The sequence below is a fragment of the Manis javanica genome, chromosome 3 (genome assembly GCF_040802235.1).
Source record: "Manis javanica isolate MJ-LG chromosome 3, MJ_LKY, whole genome shotgun sequence".
Taxonomy (NCBI): domain Eukaryota; kingdom Metazoa; phylum Chordata; class Mammalia; order Pholidota; family Manidae; genus Manis; species Manis javanica.
In genome coordinates, this window is record NC_133158.1 from 45670001 (window position 1) to 45682729 (window position 12729).

Sequence of the window (12729 nt, forward strand, 5' to 3'; positions counted from 1 at the left end):
AGAAGAGTCTCTCCTTTGCCAAAATTAATCCAGGAGTGATTAGAAGATGGGACAATGATAACGGTGCCTGGGCGGTCCTTGAACGCAGTTGGCGCCCCCGGTGGGAAACGGCGCAGTTGACACTGGGTGTGGCTCCTGAGGCCGAGGGCCCAGCAGGGAGTCTAGTCTGCAGTTACAATATTGCAGCAAGTCCCTTCATGAAGGCGCATCCGTTTGCCAGGGCGGCTGTGACACAGTCCCACGCCCTGGGCTTAGACAGCAGGACGTCACCGGCTCGCGGTTCTGGAGGCTGGAAGTACGGACCAAGGTGTGGTCCTGGGCTCGGAGATGCCGTTTCCTGCCTGTGTCCTCACGCTGTCCTCTCTCAGTGTGCCGTATCCGTATCCAAGTTTTCCTTTCTCGTAAGGGCACCAGTTATATTGTGTTAGGACCACCGTAGTGACCTCATTTTAGTTGATCACCTCTGTGAAGACCCTGTCTCCAGGCTCACATTCGGAGTTTGCTGAGGGTTAGGACTCCACCATATGAGGTGAATGATGCTTTTGAATGGTTTGCAATAGGGATCTGAATTCACTTGGAAAGATAAGCTATATCCTACTGAAGAAGTTCAGTTTCTTGGTTTTAGATGTAGAAGTACATTTGGTTTCTCACACTTCCACCTCCCACTGATCTCTCTCTGGGGTGCCGGCACCAGGGCTGGGACTAGGATCAGACAGGCACAGCACATCGTTTAAGGAGGCGCCCACTCTCAGGTGCAGACCCTGCTCCTGCAGGAGCCAGAGCGGGAGTGCCTCCTGAAATCAGGGGCCCCGGGTGGGTGTCTCACACGCCTCCCCCACCTCCCGCTCCACTTAGGAGACTACTGTCCTGGGAGAGTGCCTGTGCACATGGCAGGAATCAGACCTGTGCAGTTCTTACGGTAAGTGTGGCTGGTAAAAGACCACATGCCTAACACCCAGTCATCTGGAACAAGTATGCCCAATGACTGGCTCATGCAGTGACTGGATTCATTATCATGAGTTTGCTTAGAGCCATTTTTTCCTAAAATGTTTTTCCTTAATGACCAGTTAGCTTAAAGTTAAAAATTCAGTTTTTTAAATTGAGGATGTGTTCAGTCAATTGACAAATGGTCCTTATGAAAATTTGCAATTTATTAATTTTTCTCCAAGTTGCAATATTATATAAGTATCAACATTTTTGCTCTCGTATTAATAAGGATTATCACTTATTATGCACCTACCATTGTGAGAGATTTCTTAGGCATAATTCAGTTGAGTCTTTGCAGAAGCCTCACTGATGTCCACGGGGAGATAGGCAAACAGTGGTGTGACTCAGGTACCCCTCAGGTGGAACAGATACTCGTCAGAGCCCACATTCACACCTGTGTGAACCATTGACTGTCAGTGTGGAGGTAGGTAATTGAGGGATTTTTCCCTCCTGACATCACATATGTGGTGTCTTTTCCAATACCAGCAACCAGTTTTCCACCTGTCTAACACTAACTGCATATCCCAGAGTTTAGTTCAGTTCTGACACTACCCAGAGTCAGGCTAAGAGCTCAGACCAAGGCTGCTCCCTGCACTTCAGATGCCTGTCAAAAGTATCAGTCCCCAGGGTGCCCTTCCTTCTCTCCAACTTGGCTACAGAGATGAGAGGGTCTCACAATTCAGTAACTGGTTACAAGGACTCACGGAACTCAGCAAAATGCTAAACGTACTATTGCTCCAGTTTGTTGTAAAGGATACAAATGGACAGCCAGAGACAAGCGGTTCGTAGGGTTCTGAGTGCAGGAGCATCTGTCCCACAGAGCTGGGGCCTCCCCACTCCTGGTGCATGGATGTGCTCACCAACTTGGAAGCTCCCTGCTGTTTAGGGGTTTCTGTGGAGGTTTATCACATAGGCATGATGGATACTAACTCACCTCCAGCCCTTTTCCCCTCCCCAGAGGATGGGGGTGGGACCAGAAGTTCCAGGCTTCTAATCAAGTCTTGGTCTTTCTGAGATGGTCTTGAAACTATCCAGGGCCTGCCCAGAGTCACTTCATTAGAACAAGATGCTCCTGTCACCTGTGTCAAAGGAAATTCCCAGGGTTTTAGGAGCTCTGTGCCTGGCCCTAGGGACAAAGACCAAATATCTTTTGTATTGTAGTAGAGGAATGCTACCCCCATTTTACAGATGTGTAACAAGGCACCTCCAGGGTAAAGTCACCTTTTCTAGGTTTCTCTGGAGGAAAATCAAGTCTGGTTTCCTTCCTACATTTGACTCTGGGCCTCTGCTCAGATCCAGCACTGCCCCTGCATGACAGCCCTGCCCCCACACCTTCTAGGGCTCCCCTTGCTCTGCCCAGCTGCACACATCCTGCACCCTACCCTACACCTGTGGTGCCTGGGAACCCAGGGCTCCTGCCCAGACTGGCCTGAGCATCTTTGGGGCCTGCAGAGGCCTCTTTCCTGGAGTCCACCTCCTTGGACAGAGCCTGTGTGTGTTTTCCTAGGCCTCAGGGATGGCCAGCAGGGCATCTGTTGGATGGAGCATAGCCATGTGGACTGGGGTGCCCCCTGCACACAAGGCAGGACTGGGGCTGGGAAGAAAAGAGGGGTAGGGAGCCTCCATTTCTATTCTTGCCCCAGCCCTGCAAATATTCAGGTCTTCTCTTAACCATTTTGCAATATTGCCTCCCCAATTACAAAATACTTATTTTCCTTTTGGCATTGGGTTCCAGTCCACACCTTATACAATTACAGTGAGCGTGACCCACATCAAATGTTTATTTCTGTTAAGTAAGTCATTGGTGTTTTAAAAGCAGGAATGAAGAAGAGAGACAAGTAGAGTGCTGTTCAATATCAATGCATTTTATTTTTTAAGACATCCAAGAATAAAATAATGCTGGACCACGAAATACAAAATCATAAACATATATTATCAGATGAATTTATTGCAAGAAACAAATGTCAAGGAAAGAGTTTTTAGATAACATGAATTCAAGGGTTCACAAGCAGGTAAAATAGAAAATAAAGTCTCCCACTGTAACTAGAACCATCACATTATTGTCAACTAAATATTTGAGGAATGATTATTAGAAACACAAAGTAAATTAGAACTGCTCTTAAAAAATCCGTGAAAGACCTCCCAAATGGCAAAAAAGAACCAACATATGAATGACTGCAAAAACAGTCGACGATATTTGTGGAGGGGCAAGGCGGGGGAAGGTGGCAGAACTTTCCATCTCCTGGTCCTTAGGTGCCTTGCTTTTTAGCTGATCTGGTTTGCAGGATGGTGGCCATTCACACCGAATGGTTAGTAAATCCTTTTTGTCGATGATGATCCTGCTGGCTCCCTAATGGGGGAGGGCTGGGAGGAATTTTTATTCTCTGCGTCCCTGCCTTCCTGCCACTCCGCATGCCTCTTGTTCTGGGCTCCTGGGACACAGCTCCTTGGCTCTGCGCATGAGTCAGCTCTCCTTCCTCTAGGAGATCCCCATGTCCCTTATTTGGCACTGTCCCTGGCTGCCTGCTCTCAGGACTGACCTCTTAGTGTCTGTATGGATTGTTGCCCCATCTCTGTCCTTGCAGGGGTGGGACTGTGTTGCATCTGGAGTTCCCTTCTCAGCTGTGTCCTCTTTGATGCATTAAAGTACCCAGAACTTCCCTATAAAAGACAGGACACGTAAACAGTTGTTTATTAGGTTTATGTTTTGGTTGGTTTCAGACTGAATGGCTCCTCTGACTTCTATGATGTTTCCTCTCATCTTGGATATTCAGAATGTTGATTCCATTGCATTATATTTGGAACCCCCAGAAAGCTGGCAGGGTCTCAACATGGGAGGGGAGAATTCAGCTGCTCCTGGGAAGAATCTCACAGAATCTTCTAGAGGTTTCTGGTTTCTCTTTAATTTCCAAACTCAAGGGTAGGACTGGGGTTTGAGATTGTATCTCTTAGCTGGTTGGAAATAGTTGCTTTTGTGAGTTTGGATGAAGTGCTTCCCTTTTATCTTTCTAGCTGGAAATGTTTTAAGAGCAATCTTGATAACCTGGTTATTCAGGATATACTGTGTATAATAGTAATTTACTGTCACAAAAATGCTGTGTAACAGTCTATCTCAAATCTCAGTGATTTAAAACAAGAAACGCTTAGCTTATGAACCTGTAGGCTGGCCATTCAGACTGGCTTTGGCTTTCCATCCTGGGGTTTGGTCGTCTCTTGGAGGACAGAGTGGCCTTGGCTGGGAAGATGAGATAACTTGGCCGTGTTCCACATGCCCTGCATCCTCTGCATAGAGCCCAGGCATGTTCCCCTGGGTGGGAAGTTGGAAGTGGAAACTGTTCATGCCTCTTGGGACTTCAGCTAGGAACTGGCACGCTGTCCTGCAGCATTCTGTTGGCTAAAGCAAGTCACATGGGCAGCCCAGAAACAAGGGTTGGGGAAGCAAACTCTACTCCTTTAGGGAGCAGAACCACAAAGTCAAATGACAAAAGGTGTGGACGTGGGGAGGAGTGGAGAGTTAAAACTCATTGTAATGTACCATAGTGACGCAATGAAATGAAACTATTTAGTCTCCATCTTCTCTGTGTATCTAGAATACTTAGAGGGTCTTTCAAGTACCTATTCATGTAATAAGCTATCCCCAAACCTTGTAGCTTACAACAGCAACTGATTTATTACTTCTCATGGTTCTGTGGGCCCACTGGACTTAGCTGCATAGTTCTGCTTTCCTGATATCGGCAGGGGCTCTGGTCATCTGAGAGATGGCTGTTCTGGAATGTCCAGGATGGCGCCCTCGCAGGCCTGGCATGTCATGCTGGCTGTAGCCGGTACCCACCTCAGCCCTCCGCTGCATTGCTCTGCTGCCTAGGGCATGAGAACTGGTTTATAGTCTGACTAAAGGAATATGTTGGATGAAGGGTTTATCCCTAGAGTATGGGCATCTTTAAATTTAATGCAAAAAATTTATATTAAAAAATGAATTGGAGTATCTTCAAAATATACCACAAAACCTATTACATCAATCCAAAATTTCTTAGGGACTTTGGAGTCGGGCCACGCTGACTTGAGTCCTGTCTCTGTTGCTTATTAATCATGTGCTCCTGGGCAAATCAGTGACCTCCCTAGGTCCCCATGTCCCCAACTGGATAGTGGGAGGGACAGCTGTCTGTCAGTGCTGGTCAGGATTAAATGAGAAAATGCTTGTGGTAGCTGTGCTTTTTATAAAACTGAATAAGATGTGTGGGTCATGGGAACTCAGTTTGGTGGAACTTCAGAAGTCCAACTCTGTCAGTGTAACAGAAAATGTCCCATATTTCTGTCTCATTTCTTCCTTTAAATGACCCCTCCTAGATACTGCCTATGTGAAATGACATGTATGAATTGCATGTGACATGGTTTGTTTGAGGTTTTATTGGGACCCAAAGTAAGTGGTAGTCCCAAACAGAAGAGAAGCTGATCCTCTAGTCACTGTAGGATGCTTGTGGACAAACATGTTCAAATGTAAAGCTGTGATTCTTTTGCCATTGGGGCTTGGGTTCAGCCCTCATGGAAAAATAAAATGCAGAAACATGTTTGTTATTGTTTACGTTGTCCTTTTTGTCTCCTAGCTGTCTCACGCTGTGAACGGACGGTGAGCGAGCAGGCTTACTAAAGGACATGATTCAGACTGTCCCAGACCCAGCAGCTCATATCAAGGTAGGTTCCATGTGGCCCAGAAGCTGCCCTGCCTTCCTCTTTGGCTGGACTTTCATGGATGCCTGCCCATGTGTCAGCTAACGCGGGCGTCAGCCAACCACGGCCGTATGCCAAATCTGGCCCACCACCTGTTTTTTTTTGTTGTTGTTGTTATAGCACATGAGCTTAGAAAATGATTTTCACATTTTTAAATGGTTGAAAAAAAATCAAAAGAATAATATTTTATAACACATGTAATTTACATGAAATTTAGATTCATTGTCCATAAAGAGAGGTTTACTGGGACGCAGGCATGCTCGCTCATTTACATACTGTCTGTGCCTGCTTGCACGCAGGCCTGGCAGAGCTAAGTGGCTACAACATGGCCCGCAAAGCTGAAAATATTTACTATCTGACCCTTGTTTGGAATGAGATGACTAACCCCCAAGTTAATGTATAAAACCACATACATATTCTTCTAAGTAGGAAGACACTAGAGGGCAAACGCTGGCATTGTCAATGCTCAGACGTGGTTTTATCTGGGCATGCCAACACTTCATCAGCAAGTCAGGTCACACCTACCCCGACTGCTCTCTGACAGCCCCTCCGACAGCTTCCGAGGTGCGAGAGTAAGGCTGGGAGACTAGTGTCAAGGCCAGTCTGGGAGAGGAAGCCGGCCATTTTTTCCAGGGCTACCTGTATATGCAGGTGTAGCCCCAGGGAGGAAATGAAGATATGGCTTTAAATACTTGACCCAAATGAAAGCTACAGGGGAAATTGGGGCTGCAGCTACATTACCCAGATAGGTTGTCTACACCTGTACTCTTTAGTTCCGCTGTCTACACTGCCAGGTAGACATTGCAATGCCAGTTCCTCATTTTCCCCATATAAATCCATTTTCCCCAAGTGGCCTGTAGGTTTTACTAATTTTTATTCTTTGCCTAAAACATTTATTGAGAGTGGAAAATGGCTTGCAATTGAAAGGAATGTTCATGTTTTTGAAAAATTTACCTTTTGATTGGACGAAAATATAAAACGCCCTTCAGGATCACACACACATCTTAAAAGCAATGTACTTGGCAGGGTTACACAGGATGCACAACCCACATTTATACACATGCGATTTCTTTGAAAATGGAATTCGAAGTAATAAGAGTTTAAATGCATTTTTTGAGCTTTGTGGGTGCTTCTGAAGTTTCAGAAACGGGGACCGTCAGCATTGAGGATTCTGAATTTCCTTCAGGGACAGAGAGAAGCAGATCCTTTGGGGGACCCTCTAATTTCCTGTCTGTGTGATATTTTATTGGGGTGTGGCGGTGTGTCTGCAGAAATGCCGGTGGGAAAACTTCTTGTGGATGTGATAAGGTTTCTCCAGAAATATCTGGAATATATTTGGGAAGTCTGTCTGCGCCACAGGTAGACTGGGCGTGGGGAAGACTTTTTCCTTTGAGTCTCTGTTGGCCATGAAGCTACAGGATGTAAATACAAGCCCCCCGGGAAGGTGACACAGAAATACCTTCCACAGTTCTGAGTAGGAGGGTCAACAGCTGAAATACGCCTTGATCAGCATTTTGTTCCTAATCAGCCAGAAGGCAAAGATAAAGTCCACAAGAAATTATTGCAGATTTTTAAAAAGTAACTAATCAAGCACAAACAGTCCTAGACCATCTGAGAACCATGATCTCTGAAAATGTGTTTCGTGGAAATGTTCTCTAGTTGGTCTCAGGAATGAGCTATGTTTTCAGCTCTGAATTACTATACTAACATCATATTGGTTAGCACAAATATAAGTGAAGGATAATTTTGAGAAATGGTAACCCTGACAGTTTTTTAAATATAAATTTCAACTCCTGCTTCTGTGTGTTTTGAGGATGAACTGGCAATTTAGAGTGGCAGTTACTGATAGCTGATGTTGGCTCTGAGGTGGAGAGAATTGTATTAAAGATATTTCCTTTGTAAATCTATCAAATTCCACCTATTGGAATTTGAATAATTATTGCTGGACTTCCCTTTTTTTTGTGTGTTATACTGGTGTCTTTGACAACAAAGTTAGAAAAGCAGATTGTCTTCCACTGTTTCCTTAACATACCTGATTAGGGGAACTTATTCAGTAAAATTTCATATGCTGAGATGTTTCTGGACTCAGGAGGGCAGCTTTTATTTCTGGGAGAGGAAGTTCTTATAAATGGCACATGAATGGTTCCACTTGATGTGTCCCTGTAAATAGTGGAAGGTTTTTTCTTTGGCTCATTGCTACTGAATTTTTTGTTTTTGTTTGAAAATGTCTTGAATTCTACACAGAAGTGACTTTGCAGGTGTGCAAGGAGACAGCCATAAAGACTTTATGTGTCCATAGGCTGATCTGGAGGAAAGAAATGTTTCTTTCATACAGAAGACATTTTTCTGCATGCTCTGCTATAATTCTTTTCTGCCTGAACAAATTACTTCTACCCCTCTATATGTTTAGAGAGCTGGAAATAATCATATAAAAAGAGGGATGGTAAATAACTATGAAGTATAAAACATTCCTGATTTAAATAATACAAGTGTGGCAGTTCCTTTACAAAGGAAATGAGCAGAACTTTAGAAAGTTTTTAGCTTATTCTCTGTTGGTGATAATAGTAAGTCCATTTCCTCACAAGAGTTGCATCTTAATATTTCCATTTGATTAAGATGCTGAACATATTAGTCGCGTTTGTGTCTTTAAAGAGACACCTGATTGGTTCATTTTCTAATTGGCCCCTTTGCCATTCTTCAGCTGCTCACACTGAACTTATATTTTGGAACTGACCAAATGAGGACAGCAGGCGGTCTGTGTTTTAGATCCTCTCTGCAGTGTCCCAGCCAGGTAACCCAGAGATGCTGGTCACAGCCATGGAGCTGCATGTTCTTAGACAGATTCAAGTGGTGGATAAGGGCCAGGGTTCTGGCGGCGCAGGGTCTGATTTGAATCCTGCTCTCCCATTTACTAACAGGGTGGTTTTGTGTAAGTTCCTTAATCTCTCTGTGCCTTGATTTCCTCGTGTCTTAAATGCAAGCACCTACTTTGTGGGATCAGTGATGGGATTTGATGAATTATTACCTGTAATGCACAGAGACCCCACTGAGTGCTGAACTGTTGTGAGCCATTCCTGTGGTCTGTGAAATCCATGTGGAAGGTACAGTATCATAACGCCTCTAACATACATGGAGCAATGTGGGTATGTCTTACAAAATACCAAGTTGACTGAAAAAAAAAGCACAGAATATGCTCTTTGGCACAGTGCTTTTTACAGACATGAAAACATGCACTTCTCAAACAACATCATGTAATGTTCACATACATAATTTTACATATGTATGTATCTAAAACACAGAGTGATCATATCAGACTGGATGTGTGCATATGTGGGATGGCTTGATTAGTTGTTTTGAGAGGTGGTTAAATAAGGATAAGGGGAAATAATACTCTGCAGACAAAGCAAGTTCATAGCAGCCAGGTTTGGACGTGGCACAGAGGGTCTTCCCCTCCACACTGATGGTAATGTACATTGGTACAATCAGTTTGGAATCAGTTGCATGTTACCTAGTAAAGCAAAAGTGCGCCCACCCTGTGCTCCAGCAGTTCAGCTCCTGAGTATATACCCTGTTGCACATGGGCACTGGGAGACCTGCATATGCAAAAAACCAGAACAACCCAAATGCCCACCAGGAAAATGGATGGATGGAGTGTGTCCTAGGATTGCAATGGAATACCATTCAGCAGTGAAAAATGAAGTAGCAGTGTCTGCATGTGTCTGTGCATCAATGCTCAAGGCTGAGTGAAATGAGAAAAACAAGTCACATGTTGTCCAGAGAAATGTTATCTGTTGGAAGGAAAACAAGGGTAAAGGCAGGACCTAATTCAGGACAGGAATTGCCTCATCAGGCAGGGGGTGGGGCATTGCTTTTTATTTAGGGGGAGGTGTGCAGGTGGTTTTGAGTGTGCTCCAAGAGGCCGAAGGCTCACAGGTCCAGCTCAGGCACCACTGCCCCTAGAAGTGCCTGGGGAGTGCCACTCCGTGGACATGCCGACCCTCTGTCCACCAGAGGAGGGCACCCAGGCTCAGGTCTGTTGTCTGCTTCTGGCTCGTGTCTCGTAGGAGAGTTGGTCACAGATGGTGGGCTATGGGCTCAACAAGGCCTCTGTTCAGGTTTCCAGTGGCTTCTAGATATGGAAAAGGACTGGAAAAGTGGCTTACTATGGATTTGTTTCTAAATATTATTTTTTTTCCGTCCTGTTCCTTTGCCCTTTGGCTTTTATATTTTTTGCCCATTTTTGTAAGTATGTTGGGGGCCATATATCTATCTGAAGTTTGCTTCTAGTTCTTATAAGTTGCCTCAGTTTCCTCAGCTGTAAAATGGGGATAAAGAGTGAATAGAATCACAAGGATTAAATTAGTTAATGTTAATGCATTTAAAGCATTCAGAGCTGTGCCTGGCACATTGTAAGCACTTATTATCAAGTTACATATTATTATCAATATACTATAATGTTGATAATATGATATTAATATATAATGTTATATAATATACTGTCATATTTTATATAGAATAGCAATTGTATGACATACATATACATACATTTCCATATATGACATGTTATATTTTAATATGACATGTTATATATTAATATATTGCTAATGTTATTTTTAAATAAAAGTTAAGCTTTTTATTTATTAATTTATTAATTATGTATGTTAAAATGTCAGATATAGTAATTGTATAATATATTGTTATATCATTAATATATAATGTTACATATTAGCATATTCTTTCATAATGGCAGTAGAAGGGGAGAAGGAAGAAGAGAAAATATTCTGGAAAGAATTGGGCAGATGGCCCAACTGGGTAGTTGCCAAGAAGGAAGCTGCTGAACTGACCTCTTTCCCACGTGATTCCATGGCTGCTTCTCTGGAAGTAACGCTAAATATTTCTGAACTATGAAAGAGGCTAAACTTCAACCCTTTTTGTATTTCATAGACAAAGAGTTGCCAAGAGTTTTAAGAGGCAGCCAGCTTTAAGGGAAGGGTCACTGGGAAGCCTGAGAACTCAGCCGATGCGCCGGAGACTCTTAAAGTAACATGAAGCAGATGCAGAAAGTGCCCCGGTCTACATCCGAGTGAGGCATCAAGTGACTTCTCGAGGCTGGTGATTTATCCCATTGCCATGGAGAAGGGCTGATCTCACTACCTAGCTCCCATGTGGCTGACAAAAGCCCGTTGAGTTGTAGGCATTTCACACACATTTGCAAACCTGATTTATAGTAACTTTGCTTCACAGAAAGGTAGAGTTTATCCTTTTGAGGACATGCTCAACAGAGAGTGGAGTTCCCTCTGAAGTCTCTGCACTCTGAGGATGATGCAAACCTTTGACACACTGCCTATTGTTTCCTTAATAAATCAGCTTTGAGCAGATTCTGGGGGTTAGCACATCCCACAAGCCTGGTGACTTTGTGGCTGTTTATAGCTGCACTGTCATTTTTCTGTAGGATCAGGGCACTTATTTAAACACAGAAGAGCAAATCTAACATTTCCATTATGAGGGCATATTAATTTTATAATCAGAAAAATAACGTTGTTTAAAAATATCAAGATATCTGGTACAGCAGAGCAGTGGAGACCTCTAGCATCCGGCCATCCTGCCTGCAGACACCATGTGAAGTTTGCCGGAGCTTGGCTGTACCTCCCATCTCCTCGCTGGCCCTGGGTGCCTTACTGGGCTCTGTCGCCTGCACTGGGGCTGTGCTCCAGGTGCTTGCAGGGGGCTTTAATGGCAGACCTCAGCAAGCTGTGCTGTTCCCCCCAGACTGGTGACTCTGTTAAGATTCGGTGACGCTGACACTCAGGGAAGGCACCAACTTTCCCAGAGGTGTAGGCGGCTTGGAGGAAATTCAGATCACTTCCTCGGAGAATGGTTAGAAGCTGTGCCTGGCTGGCTGAGAGCCCCTCTGGGACACTTTACCTCCAGAGGTGGTTCTCAAAAGCTATCCTGGAGAGCTGTCAAAATGCAGATTCCTGGGCTCTGCCCCAAAGCTGCTTCTCCTGTAAGTTTGGGTTGATCTCAGAGAGCTGCATTTTTACAAGTTTCTGAGATTTTCTGGGGACCTTGCTTGGAAAGTGAAGAACTATGAATTTTTAACCCAACCTGAGATAATCGATCTGTAAATATTTATCAAAGCAATAGATTTTTTTTTCCGTCTCTACTGGAGGCTGCATTATCCTGCACCAGCACACTGAATATTCCAGTCACACCTGTTAAGGGTTTAGAATATACTGTTTGGACCTGGGTTTCAAATGTCAGCACATTTCTTGGGCTCTCTGGATGTGTTAGAGTCCAGAAGAGAAGTGTCACTCATTGCTTCTTCCACCTTATGGGAAATTAACTTGACGAGGAATTGAATCAAGACTCCTGCAGATGATTGAGTGATGTAGAGACAGCAGGGTGGCTGAGCTGGTGCATGTGCTACCGGGGTTTGAGTAGCGTTATCCTTGTAAGACTCAGCATTGGGACCACTGATGGGGGGCAGGCAGGAGTTGGAGGCTAGCTCGGGGTACAGCGAATGCAGGACTAGAAATGGGCATTTTCTTCTGAGTGCACCCAGCTTTCTACCTGCTCTTTTTAACGAGGGGGAGCAAGTCTTACTTACAGGTTCTCATGGCTTAGTCTCCACCTTCTCCTTTTCTTTTAGCACCTCCTTTACCTTCTCATCTCAGACTCCCATGGTTTTAGTTATCACTTTTGAAAGGGGACTCTGCTGTCCCTGGCTCTGATTTCTCCCCTGAGCTCCAGCCTCACCTGGAGGTGGCTATAGGTACCTTCAACTTGCAGCCAATCAGAGGAATCATACATCTACTTGGTGATGCTTTGAGTCTTCAGAGCATCTTCACATACTCTTGGGTGCTTATCCCAGAGTCTAATAAGTCATTTGCCAGGTCACAGAGAGTCCAGCCGCCACCGAGGCCAGGCTCATGCATTCTACAGCATTGGTTCATTTCTCGTACTTCTTCCCTTTGGGGCAAGGCAGCTGTAGAGTAGTAACGAGCTGGCAGG

General features: G+C 44.5%; 1 protein-coding gene across 3 annotated transcripts in view; it reads left to right on the forward strand.

The window, feature by feature from the left end:
- The window catches only part of ERG (ETS transcription factor ERG), a 253124-nt gene that overhangs the window by 65150 nt on the left and 175245 nt on the right, over nucleotides 1-12729 (forward strand). For all 3 annotated transcript variants that reach the window (XM_073231342.1, XM_073231345.1, XM_073231344.1), the window contains exon 3: nucleotides 5592-5679. In XM_073231342.1, the coding sequence (XP_073087443.1) occupies nucleotides 5641-5679 (39 nt within the window). In that variant the 5' untranslated portion in view covers nucleotides 5592-5640. The remainder of the gene's footprint in view (nucleotides 1-5591; nucleotides 5680-12729) is intronic.